We start from the raw sequence: 17,238 nt of genomic DNA on the forward strand, positions 1-17,238 counted from the left end.
AGCTTCCTCAGGAAGAATGCAAGGAAATGCATATGTTCTACCCTAGCCTGTCTGTAGATGTCTTTTTTACTCCCTGACACTTTATGGATCATTCGACTGGATAGAATTCAGCACTGGAAATCATTTTCCTTCAGAAATTTGACATTACTCCATTGTTTTCTGGACCTCAGCCTGCTGTTAAGAAATCCAAAATCACTCTGTTTCTTAATCATTTGTAACCTGTTTTTCCTCTCTGAAAACTTGCAAGATTTTCTCATTTACTCCAGTGATCTTAAATTTCCTAGTGATGTTCCCTACTGTGGTTCTATTTTTATCCACCGAGCATTGGTGAGCCTTTGGCTGAGCATTTAGTGAAACTTTCCATGTAAAATTCCTGCCCAACCAGGCATGTTGGCTCACACCTGTAATCCCAGCACTTTGGGAGGCCGAGGCAGGTGGATCACTTGAAGTCAGAAGTTCGAGACCAGCCTGGCTGACGTGGCAAAACCCCATCTCTATTAAAAATACAAAAATTAGCCGGGTATGGTGGTGGGAGCCTGTAATCCCAGCTACTCGGAAGACTGAGGCACAAGAATCGCTTGAACCCAGGAGGCAGTGGTTGCAGTGAGCTGAGATTGTACCACTGCACTTCAGCCTGGCTGGAGTGCCAGGCTGGACAATAGCTGGGCAACAGAGTGAAACTGTGTCTTAAAAAAATAAAAATAAATAAGTAAAATAAAATTCCTGCCCATTGACTCTAGGACATTTTCTCTATTATTGTTTGATTTCCACCTTCAGTTTTTTTCTTTTTCTCTTTGTGGAATACTTGATACTAATAATGGACACCGTAGACTGGTCTTCTAATTTTCTTATTATCAAAATTCTCATCTTTTGTGCACTTTTGTGTATGTGCTTTTTGACAGGTTTCCACAACTTTGTCTTCCAACTCTTCTGAGATTTTTAAAATAATTCTTACTCAGCTTCATCAGATTACAATTACATGGAATAAAATTCACCAATTTGAAGTGTAAAATTTGATCAGTTTTGACAAATTTATACAATTTGTAGCCATCACCAAATCAAGGAAGACAACATTTTTCTTATCCCCCAAAGTTCTGTCTTACTCCTTGGCCGTTAATTCCCTCCCCTGCCCACAGGGCCTGGCAGCGACTAACCTACTTGCTGCCACTGCGAGTACCCCTCTCCAGGATTTCATGTGAATGGAGTTGCCCAGTGCGTGCTCTTTCTGTCTGGCTTCTTTACTGGCATGATGTCTTTGACACTCATCCCTGTTGTTTCACACGTCAGCAGTTCCTTGCCATTGCTGAGTAGCCTCCCACTGTATGGATGTACCACGGTTTGCTCATCCATTCATCACCAGTGAGGATTTGAGTTGCTTTCAGTTTTGGGCTAAAGCCACTATGAACATTCTTGTGTAAGTTTTTGTGGATAGTTTACATGTTTTTTTGTGGGCATATGTTCTCATTAGGGTAATTGCCTAGGAGTGGGATTGCTGGTTGTATGCTAAGTGTGTGTTTAACTCTGTAATAAACTGTGAAACTATTTTCAAAGCAACCATTCCATTCTGTATTCCCACAGCCATGTATATGGGATCTATCTGGTTGCTTCTTATTGCACTGGTTAGGACCTCCTGCACAAAGTTGAGTAGGAGCTGTAGTGGGGTGGCCTTGCCTTCTTCCCTGTCTTAGTGGGAAAGCATTCAGCCTTTCACCATCAGTATGTGTTAGCAGTAGGCTTTTTGTAGATGCTCTTTATTAGGTTGAGGAAGTTTATGCCCATTTCTGGTTTGATGTGAGAGTTTTATCACAAATAGATACTAAATTTTTATCAATTGTTTTTCTCAATCCTTAAGATGATGCTGTGGTTGATAAAATGAATTACATTGGTTTTTAAGGACCAAGTCAAAGTTGTATTACTGGGATAAGCATAACTTAGTCTCGACTTACTATCCTTTTTAAGTATTGCTGAATCGAATTTGTGAACATTTTGTTAAAGAGTTTGCATTGATATTCATGAGTGATATTAGTCTATAGTTTCCTTTCCTTATAACATCTCTGTCTCTGGTCTCAGAGTAATGTTAGTCTCACAAAATGAATTGGGAAATTTCTCCTTCTGTTTTCTGGGAAAATTTGTGTCAAAATGCTGTTATTTCTTTATTAAATATTTGACAGAACTAGTGAAGTCTTCTGGGCCAGGAGCAGAAGACTTGTGGGACAGTTTTAAACTGCAAATTCAGTTTCTGTGGCTTTCTTCTCTTTGGTGGCTCACAGATTGTAGCCATGGCCTTCCCAAACCCTGATCTCTGTGCCCTCAATTTATTGAGACCCCTGGGCTCTGTTTTGCTCCTGTGCCATGACCTGGAGTCTGCCTCCAGGGACTAAACTGGGGCATCCATAGGTCTTACCTGGCTTGTTTCCCTTCTCTCAGGAACCACTGTCCTCCACCACCATTTGTCATTTACCTCAAAACAGTCATTTCCTACTTTTTTCTGGTTTTCTAATTGTTCACAAAAGGAACTCTATTTTGTTTTGAATCCTCTAATCATTTTTAATTTCCAAGAACTCTTCTTTCTCTGAATATTGGAATATTGCCTTTTTGAAAAATAAGCTCTTATTCCTGTTTTACAGTTAAAATATCTTACATTTAAAGATAATGATTTTCAAAGACATTTTCTTCTCCCATCATTGGGTCCGTTTTCTCTAGTTTTCTGTTTGATGATTTTGGTATTTCTTTCTTGTGAGAAGCTTTCCTCAGTTATAGCTAGTAATCCCTCACTGCCTATCCAGACAGTGGGAAGACTAACGTCCTTTTTGGACGTTCTGGGTAAGTGGGGCTTCAGTCTTCAACACAGTTCTCCGGCCCCAACACAGTTCTCCCGCCCCAACACAGTTCTCCCGCCCCAGGCATCTTCCGTCCAGAGCAACTTTGTTTTGCTCTCCTGAAAAGAATAAAAAAAAAAAAAGCCTCAAGTCTTTTGCCACATTGAGAAAGGGCAAATCCCCCAGTTCCCTTGAGCTGGGAAAAGGATGGGAAGAGGATCTGGGCACCTAAGGTCAGGGTAAACTGACCTTAAACCAGTCTTTATTTTATTTATTTATTTATTTATTTATTTATTTATTTATTTATTTATTTATTTATTTTGAGACGGAGTCTCGCTCTGTCGCCCAGGCTGGCATACAGTGGCACGATCTCGGCTCACTGCAAGCTCTGCCTCCCTGGTTCACACCATTCTCCTGCCTCAGCCTCCCGAGTAGCTGGGACTACAGGCACCCGCCACCATGCCCGGCTAATTTTTTGTATTTTTTGTTTGTTTGTTTTTTTGGATGGAGTCTCACTCTGTTACCAAGCTGGAGTGCAGTGGTGCAATCTCGGCTCACTGCAAGCTCCGCCTCCCGAGTTCGAGCGATTCTCCTGCCTCAGTCTCCCAAGTAGCTGGGACTACAGGCGCCTGCCACCACGCCCGGATAATTTTTGTGTTTTTACTAGAGACAGGGTTTCACCATGTTGGCCAGGGTGGTCTCGATCTCCTGACCTCGTGATCCGCCCACCTCGGCCTCCCAAAATGCTGGGATTACAGGCGTGAGCCACCGTGCCCGGCCCAGTCTTTCTTATTTTATTCGTCCTAACTTCCACTTCGAGATAAAATTGATGGGACCAATTCTTGAAACTTTAGGTGATTGAGGAGTGAATTGGTCTAGCGTTTGGTCCCTCCCTGGGTGTGACCTCTTGACAACATTATATAGGAGGCTTGGAACATACTACTTGCATGCCACTTCAAAGCCTACATTAAGGATTTTAAAACCATCTTTTTTTTTTTTTGGGGGGACGAAGTCTCACTCAGTCGCCCAGGCTGGAGTGCAGTGGCACGATCTCGGCTCACTGCAAGCTCCGCCTCCTGGGTTTAGGCCATTCTCCTGCCTCAGCCTCCCGAGTAGCTGGGACTACAGGCGCCTGCCACCACGTCCAGCTAATTTTTTGTATTTTTAGTAGAGACGGGGTTTCACCGTGTTAGCCAGGATGGTCTCGATCTCCTGACCTCCAATGCAGGTAGGGGTAGGGCTCCTTAATTTAGCCTACCCTGAAGTGACCTGGGACCCAGTGAGTGTGCCTGAGTTGCTCACACCAGAGTGCTCTTTCGTACTGCAGGCTAAATCAGGGCCAGTAAGACCAGTCTTACTGAACTGGATTAATTCACACCTCAATTAATTTTCAGTGTGGTCAAACCGGGATGCATTTGACTCCCCTCTTGGTGAACTCTATTTGAAGATGAGTGTTATCATGTAATATAAAATATTTAAAAAGTCAAATAATTACCCTCAAAAAATATTTCAAGTCATGTATTCTCTTATATATAGATGATGTGTTTTTAATCACAATCAATAAAAGGTTTTAATAGATGTCAGTATCCAATAGCTGATAGAAAAGAAAGCTAGAAATTGGTGTTTTTATTATTTTTGAAAGCCATCCCCTAGATTTTTTAAAGCAAACTTTTTTGAAGTTTATACAGAAACTGTTTTCTATATACATCTTTATACTAAAAGTACATAGATCATAAATGTCCAACTCAGTGAATTTTTACTGTTTAAATATATCTGTGTAGTCAGCACTCACATCAAGAAATAGAATGTTACCAGCACCCCTTGTAACCACCCGGTCCCCTTGCAGTTTCTTTTGTCGTAAAGGTAACAACTACTCTGGCAATAGATTTGTTTTGCCTGTTTTTAAACTTTAAATCATACAGTATGTACTCTTTTGTGTCTGGCTTCTTGCTTTCAACAGTATGTCTGAGATTCATCGTTGTTGTCACTTGGAACAATAGTTGGTTCATTCTCATTGCTATATAATGTTTCGCCATATAAACCTGTCATTATTTGTACATTTTACTGTTGCTAGACATTTGGTTTATTTGTAGCTTAGAGCTATTACGAATAGTACCATTATGAACATTTCTTGTGCAACTTTTAGAAAACATAGGTACACATTTTCTTTGATTAAATAGCTAGGAGTGCTATGCTTATGCATATGCGAACTCTAACAGACATAGCCAAATAGTTTTCCCAAGTGGTTATACTAATTTATACTCCTACCGGCGAAATGCAAGATCTCCATATCAACTCTTATACACGTAGTATTATCGTTACAAAAGGTTTTCTACCATTCTAGAGGATGTATGGTTATAACTGAAGTTGATCTTCTTACTTTTAGAATTTCAATACCCTCTTTTTTAAAGTATCTATACATCTTTGCCCCACTTTTATTTTGTTGTCTAATCTTTTGTTATTGGCTTATAGGGCTGTATATTTGAAATGCAGAATCTTGTCATATATATACAAATATTGTTTCGCACTCTGGATAATGATGTCATCTGATAAATAGAAATTCTGAATTTTGAGATACCTGAATTCATCAGAGGTCTTTTTTTTTTTTCTTTTTCTGCCTATGGTTAACGCTTGTTGTGTTCTATTTAGGACATCTTAAGCACATGAAGATCTGTGTTTTCCTATAGTAGCTGTAGTGTTTTGTCTTAAATACTTAAGTCTACAGTCCATATGGAAGATTGATTACTCATTATTTTCTATAGGGGTATCCAGTTGACCCAGGATCACTTGCTAAGAAGACCATCTTTTCCCCCATTGTACTGCACTGTCACCTTTGTCATATATGAGGTGACTGCATGTACGTGGGTCTGATTCTGGGTTCTATAATCTGTTCCATTGGTCTGCGTACAGATTTGTTTCTGGACTCTATTCTCTTTCATTCTTTCTGTCTAATCTTGTGCCAACACAACATTGCTTTAGATTACTCGAGCATTATAATAAGCCTTACACTTGCTGATGTAAATTCTCCAGTTTTGTCCTTTTCTTTTAGAATTTTAGAATTGGCTATTCAATTTTCACAAAATTCCCGCTGGAATTTTGATAAGAATTGGGCTGAAAGTGTAGACTAATGGGGGACAATTGAGAATTTGAGGTCAAATGTGTTTATTGGGTTGTTGAGATCATTTCCTTTTTTTTTTTGAGACGGAGTCTCGCTCTTGCCCAGGCTGGAGTGCAGTGGCGTAATCTCGGCTCACTGCAAGCTCCACCTCCCGGGTTCACGCCATTCTGCTGCCTCAGCCTCCCGAGTAGCTGGGACTACAGGCACCCACCACCACGCCTGGCTAATTTTTTGTATTTTTAGTAGAGACGGGGCTTCACCGTGTTAGCCAGGATGGTCTCGATCTCCTGACCTCATGATCCGCCCTCCTCGGCCTCCCAAAGTGCTGGGATTACAGGCATGAGCCACCGCACCCGGCCCCTTTTTTTCTTTTCTTTTTTTTTCTTTCTTTTCTTTTTTTTGTTTTTTTGAGACAAGTTCTTGCTCTGTTGCCCAGGCTGGAGTGCAGTGGTGTGATCATAGTTCACGGCAACCTTGAACTCCTGGGCTCATGGCGATCCTCCCACCTCAGCCTCCTGAGTAGCTGGGACTGCAGGAACACATCAACATGCCTGGCTGATTTTTAAAATTTTTTGTAGAGACGAGGTTTCACCATATTGCCCAGGCAGGTCTCGGACTCCTAGACTCAAGCGGTCCTCCTGCCTTGGCCTCCCAAAGCACTGGGATTACAAGCATGAGCCACTGTGTCCAGCCCATTCCTTTTCTTTTCTTTTTTTTTTTTTGAAACGTAGTTTCGCTCTTGTTGCCCAGGCTGGAGTGCAATGGAACGATCTTGGCTCACTGCAACTTCCACCTCCCCAGTTCAAGCAATTCTCCTGCCTCAGCCTCCGGAGTAGTTGGGATTACAGGCATGTGCCACCACGCCCGGCTAATTTTGTATTTTTAGTAGAGACGGGGTTTCTCCTTGGTCAGGCTGGTCACAAACTCCGGACCTCAGGTGATCCACCCGCCTTGGCCTCCCAAAGTTCTGGCATTACAGGCATGAGCCACCACACCTGGCCAGCCCATTCCTTTTCTTAATGGTTTGATTTCTGAGTCATTGAGGGTGCCATATGAACATTTTTTACTATGATTATTGATTTATCTATTTTTCCTTTTTATTCTATTTTTACTTTATACATTTTTAAAGTTATGTTGTGTGCATACAAATGAAAATTTGTTGTATGTTCCTGGAGAATTGACCCTTTTGTCTATATAAAATACCTTAAAGTCTGTTTTCTCCAATACTGTGTGATTTGTCTGATATTAGTATGGGTATAGCACCTTTCTTTTGTATGATATATCCTTTTTAATTATTTTATTATTTCAGTGTCTACATTTTTGGTATTTCTTTTCTAAATGATACTCAATTATGTTTTATTTGTTCATCCAGTCTCACAATCTTTTTTTTTTTTTTTTTTTTTTTGAGACAGAGTCTCACTCTGTCGCCAGGCTGGAGTGCAGTGGCACGATCTCAGCTCACTGCAACCTCTGCCTCCTGGGTTCAAGCGATTCTTCTGACTCAGCCTCCCAAGTAGCTGGGATTACAGGTGCGTGCCACTGCACCCAGCTAATTTTTATATTTTTAGTAGAGACGGGGTTTCACCACGTTGGCCAGGATGGTCTCGATCTCTTGACCTCGTGATCTGTCCGCCTCAGCCTCCCAAAGTGCTGGGATTACAGGCAAGAGCCACCACACCTGGCCCACAATCTTAGTTTTTAAAAATAACTTAGGTAAGTTACTATGTATGGGATTTTATATCCACTATCCTATTATTTATTTTATATTTCACTTACTTGCTTTAAATTCCTTGTCCTTTTTTCCTTCCTTCTGTTGGATTAAATACTTTTATTGTGCCATTTTCACTCTGTGTTAGCTTGTTAATTAACCTTCTTTACTTAGTCTTTTATTGTTAATAAATAAAACCAGCTTATTACTGTCCAAAATAAATTTTTACTTTTAGTAAAATTAAAATTATTGTTACAATCTTAAAAATTAACAGCATTTTTGGCCAGGTGTGGTGGCTCACGCCTGTAATCCCAGCATTTTGGGAGGCCAAGGTGGGCGGATTGCCTCAGCTCAGGAGTTCGCAACCAGCCTGGGAAACACGGTGAAAACCTGTCTCTAGTAAAATACAAAAAAAAATTAGCTGGGCATGGCAGCGTGCGCGTGTAGTCCCAGCTACTCGGGAGGCTGAGGCAGGAGAATTGCTTGAATCCAGGAGGCAGAGGTTGCAGTGAGCTGAGATCACTACTGCACTCCAGCCTGGGCAACAGAGCAAGACTCTGTCTCAAAAAAAAAAAAAAATTAACAGCATTTTCTTCCTTCTACCTTTATTTTTGCTATGTATTTTAATTCCACATATATTTGCAATCCATTAAGACATTATAATTATTGTCTCATATAATCAATTGTATTTTTGTTTATCCACATATTTAACTTTTCCATTGCTTTTCATGCCTTCTTACATTTTCATATTTCCACATGGAATTATTTTTCTTCTGCCTGGAACACATCTGTGTTTCTTTTAATGTAGATCTGCTGGTGACACCATCTCTGTTTTTATTTGTATGGAAATATCTACTTCATGTTTAATTTTTAGAGATATTTTCTCTGTGTGTTGAATTCTAGCTTGACAGTTCGGTTCTTTCAACGCTTCAGATGTTACTTCATTGTCTTCTGGGTTCCATTGTTTTCATTAAGACACTGCCAGTCTTAGTTTTGCTTTTTCAAAGGTAGTGTATCATTTTTTTTTTTCAAGCAACTTTCAAGGTAATCTTCCGTTTTCAGTAGTGCCTAGCTGAGGTGCCTAGGTGAATTTTCTTTGTAGTTATCCTTGGAGTTTATAGCCCTTCTCAGAGTTCATTTTTCAACCTTTTTGTTTTTAAATAATGTTTAGTTTTTTAGCCATGTTTTGCTATGGATATTTTCTGCTTATGTATTTTTGTAGCTCACTATTCCTCTTTTCTGCTATATTTGATATCTTGTTAAAGACTATTGAATTCATAATTTTGGTTATTGTATTTCTCAGTTCTAGAATTTCCATTTGATTATTTGATTCCAATTCTTTGTTGTAATTCTCATTCCTGTTTCCTTGAACATATTAATCACAGTTATTTTAAGGTTCACGTCTGATAACTCTGGTATCTGTGTTCTACGGTTCTTTTTCTATTGTCTATTTTTCCCTCTTCATTGAATTTCTTAGCACAGCTGGCCTTTTTTTATTGCATCCCTGACACTATGTGTGAAGGAGAGCAGAGGCTCTAGATGTTGTTCTTCCAGAGAAGATTTAACTTCCCTGGTAGCAGCTAGAGTGCAAGCAAACCATCTTAGTCCAGCCAAGGCCTGTAATAGCTGGAGGTTGGTCACAATATTTGTAAAGCTATGTCAACTGCTCATTTGCCCGTACTACTAGTTTTGTAGCCCTGCAGGAGTCCCAGCTGAGAGCTTCACATGTTTATTATGACCTCTCCTTGGAAGGTCCTGGTTCTGTTGTACTAAAAGACTAGAAAATTCTGGATTTCTGCTTAACTTTAATCTTTTGCCCTGTAAAGCTTAAGAATTCAATAAAATGTTTGAGTAACAAGCCACTGAGTATTGGGATCACCTTTCTATATTTTCATTCTCTCCCAAATATTAGACTATAAAGTCTGCCTGGGTGACATCTGATGCCTTCAGACAGATAACTTTGTTTAACGATGTTTAACTTTGACCATTCTTTGTTTTGAACAAGGATATATTATTCTGAGCTCAACAGGATTTTAGTCTTGAAATGTGCCTGTTTACCTTTCTTTTCCTAGTAAGTAAAGAGGTTTGTTTCTTTGAATCTAAAATGATACCAGGAGTGCCTTTTTGTAGAAGATTTTCTGCAGCGAGTGGGAAAAGGAGGTAATAAGGATGGCTTGTTCTTGATGGGATTTCTCGTGAATTTTGCATCGTCTGTGTTTGGAATCTAGCCCTTAGTTTTACATTTTAGGCCCTCTCCTGTTTGCCCTGAGAATACTTGCCGGCAGTGCTTGCAGCTGCAGCGTTTATCCTGAGATAACTTTGCCACAAAATATCTCATGGCACATTTCCCTCCCATGGGTGTCACATTATTCATATGGGTTTGGAGACATTGCTTCCTCACAAGCAATAGGAGGTCCTTATTTTTTTAGTAGATATGAGCATTTCACACAGCCTGTACAGCGGCCTAGCTTTTTATTATTCATCTGAATGCTCAAATGAGCCTATATCTTGATTTTAGTATTCACTCTAGAGTCAAGGTTTTTCCTACCAAGTGTCGACTGCTATTTTCAGCGGTTTCTTTAGGCCACATCTGGGTGGCTTTAAAAATCATCTCATTTTAATCGACAGGGTACTTTTCTTCTTGTCTGTTAGCATCATGTGGTCTTTATCAGGTTTTTTTGAGGCTTAGAAAATCAGATAACTTCTCTATTATCACAAAGAAAATATGTGTTGTACTCAATTCTAACCCAGGCCTGTGACTTTTTTTTTTTTTTTTTTTTTTGAGACGGAGTCTCACTCTGTCACCCAGGCTGGAATGCAGTGGCGCGATCTTGGCTCACTGCAAGCTCCGCCTCCCGGGTTCACACCATTCTCCTGCCTCAGCCTCCCGAGTAGCTGGGACTACAGGCTCCCACCACCACGCCCAGCTAATTTTTTGCATTTTTAGTAGAGACGGGGTTTCACCATGTTAGCCAGGATGGTCTCGATCTCCTGACCTCGTGATCCACCCGCCTTGGCCTCCCAAAGTGCTGGGATTACAGGCGTGAGCCACCACGCCCAGCCGCCTGTGACTTCTAAGATCATGCTTCCAAGCTCTCCTGCCTCATACATTACACATGAGATCAACCCCTGCTGTAGTCCTCTGTTCACCCCTCTTTTCTGTCCTTTCTTGTTGTTACTTCAGAAAATCTTCAAACTTGAAATTTTTCTGTTAGCATTATGAAGAGGCTCATCATCTTGCCCCATCCAAATGTTTTACTAGGGTAAAACAGACATTTTTATTTTTAATGTCTTTCAGACTGGATGACTATGCCTGCCAGTAAGAAATCTACTCTCAAGGCAGAAATTCCTGAAGAAGAATTAGATCCATGGACAATAAAGGAAAGATTCAGTAGCAGTAGTCACTGGAAGTGTGCTAGCCTGCTGGAGTGGCAATGTGGAGGCCAGGAGATCAGTTTGCAGCGAGTGGTACTCACTCACCCCAACACCCCATCACAGGAATGTGATGAATCCGGGAGCACTATCAGCTCATCTCTTCACAGTGCTCAAAGTCAGGGATTTCAACCTAGCAAAAATGCCTTTGAGTGTAGTGAGTGTGGAAAAGTCTTCTCTAAGAGTTCAACTCTTAATAAACATCAGAAAATTCATACTGAAAAAAATGCAAATCAGAAAATTCATATTAAGGAGAAAAGATATGAATGTAGAGAATGTGGGAAAGCCTTTCACCAGAGCACGCACCTTATCCATCACCAAAGAATTCACACTGGCGAGAAACCCTATGAATGTAAGGAATGTGGCAAGGCCTTCTCAGTGAGCTCCTCACTTACGTACCATCAGAAAATTCATACTGGAGAGAAACCTTTTGAATGCAACTTATGTGGAAAAGCTTTTATCCGAAATATACACCTTGCCCATCATCATAGAATACATACGGGAGAGAAACCTTTTAAATGTAACATTTGTGAAAAAGCCTTTGTGTGCAGGGCACACCTTACCAAACACCAGAATATCCACAGTGGAGAGAAACCCTATAAATGCAATGAATGTGGAAAAGCCTTTAATCAGAGTACAAGTTTCCTTCAGCATCAGAGAATTCACACTGGAGAGAAACCCTTTGAATGTAATGAATGTGGGAAGGCCTTCAGGGTGAACTCTTCCCTTACTGAACATCAGAGAATTCATACTGGAGAGAAACCTTATAAATGTAATGAATGTGGGAAAGCTTTCAGGGATAATTCATCCTTTGCACGACATCGGAAAATTCACACTGGAGAGAAACCTTACAGATGTGGCTTGTGTGAGAAAGCCTTTCGGGACCAATCGGCACTAGCCCAACATCAGAGAATTCATACTGGGGAAAAACCTTATACATGTAACATATGTGAAAAAGCCTTCAGTGACCATTCAGCCCTTACCCAACATAAGAGAATTCATACTAGGGAAAAACCTTACAAATGTAAAATCTGTGAGAAAGCCTTTATCCGAAGCACTCACCTGACTCAACATCAGAGGATTCACACAGGAGAGAAGCCCTATAAATGTAATAAATGTGGGAAAGCTTTTAACCAGACTGCAAACCTCATTCAGCATCAGAGACATCATATTGGAGAGAAGTGATATGAATGCAGTTTGTATGGAAGACCTTTGAGACTGAGTAGATGAATTATTGAATGTGAGATAATCCGTTCTAGAGAATAACTATGAAAGCTTGCATCAAGATAGTCACTTTATTTACTGAGGGTCAGGTTTCACAGTGTCATGGGGTTTGGGCATTTAAGAATGGCAAACACTCGGCCGGGCACAGTGGCTCACGTCTGTAATCCCAGCACTTTGGGAGGCCGAGGTGGGCGGATCACGAGGTCAGGAGATCGAGACCATCCTGGCTAACAGGGTGAAACCCCATCTCTACTAAAAATATAAAAAATTGCCCGGGCATGGTGGCGGGCGCCTGTAGTCCCAGCTACTCGGGAGGCTGAGGCAGGAGAATGGCATGAACCCGGGAGGCAGAGGTTGCAGTGAGCCGAGATCGTGCCACTGCACTCCAGCCTGGGTGACAGAGCAAGACTCAGTCTCAAAAAAAAAAAAAAAAGAAGAATTGCAAACACTCCTCATTCTTTAATACTGCCTCAAATAGCAGTACTGTTTGATTTGTCTGAATTACCAAGTATCAGAACCAAAATGGAGCTTCATTAACAGCATTAAAATTGGTTTATCAAATTACATTTTGACTATTAGAGAAACTGAAATTGTAAAAATTAAAGCTGAAAAGCAAAGGAACAAAAAGGTAAAATGGCCTACAAGCATTGCACTCTACTAGATTCTCTTACATAAGAGAGTTGCCAGCTTTAATGGAAGCCTTAGTCCTCTCCTCACCCACACCACTGACACCCAGTGTAGAGAAAGTGCATCACCCACACTTATTTAAACCATGCTTCCTGCCTTCTGCTTCAAACCATCCATTGTCAGATCTCTCTGGTCTGTCTGCTGGCTTCATCCCTGTAGAATCCCTGTGAGATGATTCATTTGCCCCAAATGACCCTCTTCTGACTTAGCAACGCCTAACTGTATGCATGGTGCCACCTATCACTGCCCCTATGGGGAGTGTGGTGATCTGGTCTCAGACACAGTCCATGATGTTGAATATCACACCCAAATCCAGCCTTCAGAACTTGGTATCTCTGTCTAGAAGGCACAACTTGATCAAAATTCTTGAGTTATGCATTTCCTCTGGGCTTCAGCTTGACTGATCCTGGGATAGCACCTGCAGGAGGGGCTTTGCCTGTGCCGCCTTTACCCTCCAATTGTTCTGTACTTAGTGACTCTACACATCAGTCAGGGACTTGCTCAGCTTCAGGTGCAATGATCCCACCCACTTACGTTGTACTATTCCCAGTCACCTCCATCTGTCGCTGCCCGTTTCTGTATGTGCAATTGATATAAGAGGTGAAAGCCCCAAGGCCAGTTCTCAGATTGCTCTGACCCACTCTCTTCCCCCTGGCCAGTTCTCAGAATGCTCTGACCCACTCTTCTCCCTGGCCAGTTCTCAGATTGCTCTGACCCACTGTCTTCCCCCGGCTGGACAGTCCACTGCGTACACTGCATTAGAGTACATTTACTACTCCCAGGATAAACTGCTGCATCCTGGTCCTTCCCCTGCCTTTTCTAGGTTTCTGGAGGTAGTAATTCTATATTCATAGGAAAGCAGACATCTTTGAATTTCTGCTTTTGCATTTGGAAGTGGTCATTTCCTCTCCTCCATCTGGGCCTTCCACTATTTAAAGACTCATGCTGACAGTGGTGAGAAAAATGTTGAGTAATTCCATGAGTCAAGAAGTGGTCACTAGCACCATTGATATTCTCTGGCAAGGGCCATGTCCGTGTTCAAAAGTTTGAGTGGTACAGTAGTCCTGCAGGTGTGTTTCCTTTACCCTGGTTTTTTTTTTCTTTTTCTTTTTCTTTTTTTTTTTTTTTGAGACAGAGTGTTGCACTGTCTCCCAGGCTAGAGTGCAGTGCTGTGATCTCGGCTCACTGTAACTTCCATCTCCTGGGTTCAAGTGATTCTCCTGCCTCAGCCTCCCGAGTAGCTAGGACTACAGGCACCCATTACCATGCCCAGCTAATTTTTTGTATTTTTAGTAGAGATGGGGTTTCACTATCTTGGCCAGGCTGGTCTCAAACTCCCGACCTCGTGATCCGCCCACCTTGGCCTCTCAAAGTGCTGGGATTACAGGTGTGAGCCACCACACCCGTCCACCTTCCCCGTCTTTAATCCTTCAGTGCTTTCAGTAGAAATCACACAGATAAGTAACATCTGTGCATCACACACACACACACGCACACACACACACACACACAGCCTCTGAGGGCCCTCTCCCTTTTCCTACCACAAGGAATGGAGGAGCCTGCACTACTGCAAGCTGGAATATATCATGCAATGAAGATGGGAGGCCAAGCAAACTTTTCTGGAAAGTGAAGTGGCAAGTTCCTGGTATGTGGAAGTGCTGTCCGTCAAGTTGAGCAACCTCCTGACCCCTCAGAATGGAGCACCTCACCCCCATGTTACAGAAAAGGATATTCTATATCATGGTAGAACTCAGTGGGCTCTGGGTTGCAACATAGACTTGGAAGCTTCCAGCAGCTTCAAAGTCCAAGTAATCTAAATTCAGCCTTCATCTAATAAAGGCCACCTTTGTGGGCCAGCATCTCCTGTTAGCTGATCAGCAACTCAGACTTTCTTCCCTATTAAGCTGCATGTGAAGCAGTATTTCAAGAGGTTTCTTGGGATTGCCTGTGTCCCATGTCCTCAGAAGTTCATCTGCAGCTTCACGCAGCTGACATCCTCAGATTCCAGAGTAAACCTGAAAAAACCACGTTCACTGCTACAGATGTCTGTCTTCACCCCATCCATGCAATGTGCCAGGTCTTAACTACCACTCCTTACCTTGAATCCCTGAGAAGCACGTTTCTAGGCTGAGTTGGTTGGTCGTTTTGTCTGTTTGTAATGAACGCATGAGAACTACCACTACTTGGTATGTGCCTGCAGTTGAGCCAGGGCCAAGGCCTGCAGCCACTTGAGTCTCATTCATCTCAGCCGCGGCTCCAGGAACTACGCGTTAGCAGCATTAAGTGCAGTCTGAAGGCCCCCATCTGAGAAGACAGTGCACTCTCCCTGAGTTCACCTCTCATCAGGCTTGGGTTTTCATGAAATTAGTCCTCCGAGATGCCTGTTCACTCATCCCTGTCTGCGAAGGCAAAAAGTAAGTCACTGGCCTATTAGATACACCCAGGCTGACTTGAATATATTTATGGTACTCGTACTTGGCCAGGCAGTGGCTTTATTGTATTATACTGTAGGACTACGAGCTCACTACATGGCCTTCTCAACTAGGGGAGTGGACACTGCCTGGGTCTAGTCATACTTTTCTCACGTGGATGATATTGCTCTCTACCTGGGCATTCTGACCTGCCCCAGCTCAACCCCTAAAAGTACATTTCTGAGGACCCTGCAGTAAGACTTTTTCAGCCACAGTCTTCTCTACCAGCTGTTCTGTGTGGTGTTAGACATTTCAGTACTTACTGAGAGGGAGTTTTCTGTGCCCCACCTTCAGCTGGGTTAATCCCCAAAGAACCAGTGTTTCCTAGGAAAAGCAGTTCATTCCATATCTTGCTTTTGTAGTCCTAATGGCCATGTCAACATACCCAGCTGTGACAAGATGAAAGACCACGATTTGGGACTCTTCAGGGACAGACTTGGCCACCTGGTGATGTGCCACCGTCAGCAGCTCTGTCTTCACACGTCCAGCCTGCGCCTGCTTCATGTAGTACACAAGACTGCTCTGGTACACCACGACCATGACCTTCACATGAGGCCAGTCTCCCCGCCCCTCACCTGGGCCATAGAAAAAGGTAAGAGCTTGAGAAGCAGCTCCTGGCCTCTCCTCCCACCTCGGAGCCTTCCGAGACCCATCACAGTGGCAGCTCCACTCTGCCCAGTTTGAGGAGGGAATTAGCATCTAGACTGATAGGTTCTTCATTTCTATGGGCTTCTGGGAACAGCCACTGAAACTGCCTCCTTGTTACGGAAAAACAGCAGTTGCTTTGGATTTCCCCTTTCAGATTCCTCTGCCCATCTCCTGCCGGGTGCCCCTCATCTCCAGCTGACTGATTTGTCATCTGGGTTCTTTCTCCCTGCCTGCCTGTTTGCCTAGCTTTGACAGCACCCTCTCTAAGACGTTACCTTCCTCCATATTCACTAACTGCTTCTAGAACAGCATTTGTCCCTGCAGCAGACTCAGGCTTCCAGGTTACTGTGGCCGAGCCTCAGAGTCTTGGAACAAAATTGCTTTAAACTGAGTGCTTTTGATGGAGAAAACAATTTAATTCAAAATTAATCCAAGAACGCCATAGCCTCCCCCTATCTGATTCCTCTCCTTTCCTTCACACTTTGCCCCACCCTCCCCTGTAGCACTGGCTTAGTTGGCAGTACAACATGGAGACGTCAATCTCTCACCCCCCTCTGTCTCGCAGTGGGAGGGCTCCCTGCTTCTTGGCCCACCTCAACTCTTGCTAAATATATCTTTGGCAATTTAAGTATTTTTATAACAGTTTGTGAAGGGAAAAGAACGCGAGGCTTGGTTGTTTCTGATCACTCAAGGACCTCTCGGCGGTGCTGATGGTCCTCCTCTGCAGGTGCCAGCACTGGGTGGTACTCACACTCCCTGCGTTCCATCTGCCACCCTGTGTACCACATGTCACTGTCTTTTTTTTCTTTCTTTCAAGCGATTCTCCTGCCTCAGCCTCCCAAGTAGCTGGGATTACAGGTGCCCACCATCACGCCCGGCTAATTTTTGTATTTTTAGTAGAGACGGGGTTTCACCATGTTGGTCAGGCTGGTCTTGAACTCCTGACCTCGTGATCCACTTGCCTCGGCCGCGTCACTATCCTTAAAAAATTGTTGACAATAGTTATTCATCGGTGTGTCTTTCTGAAAATAAAATAAGAAAAGTGCCCAGTTTCTAAGATGTACAAGTTGCATTTTTGTCACCTGGTTATCTAGATGACACTAATGCATGGCCAAAAGCATTCCAAGTGTT

At 42.5% G+C, this 17,238-nt stretch overlaps 1 protein-coding gene across 7 annotated transcripts in view; it reads left to right on the forward strand.

The window, feature by feature from the left end:
- Positions 1-17,238, forward strand: part of LOC109027078 (zinc finger protein 454) — a 48,715-nt gene that overhangs the window by 12,152 nt on the left and 19,325 nt on the right. For 4 of the 7 annotated variants that reach the window (XM_019028560.4, XM_055386481.2, XM_019028561.4 and 1 more), the window contains exon 5: positions 10,944-17,159. In XM_019028560.4, the coding sequence (XP_018884105.2) occupies positions 10,944-12,262 (1,319 nt within the window). In that variant the 3' untranslated portion in view covers positions 12,263-17,159. Of the gene's footprint in view, positions 1-10,943; positions 17,160-17,238 lie in introns of those variants that run through there. The other 3 variants (XR_008679656.2, XR_008679655.2, XR_008679657.2) reach the window with 2 other exon arrangements.

The sequence above is a fragment of the Gorilla gorilla genome, chromosome 4 (assembly GCF_029281585.2).
Source record: "Gorilla gorilla gorilla isolate KB3781 chromosome 4, NHGRI_mGorGor1-v2.1_pri, whole genome shotgun sequence".
Lineage (NCBI taxonomy): Eukaryota > Metazoa > Chordata > Mammalia > Primates > Hominidae > Gorilla > Gorilla gorilla.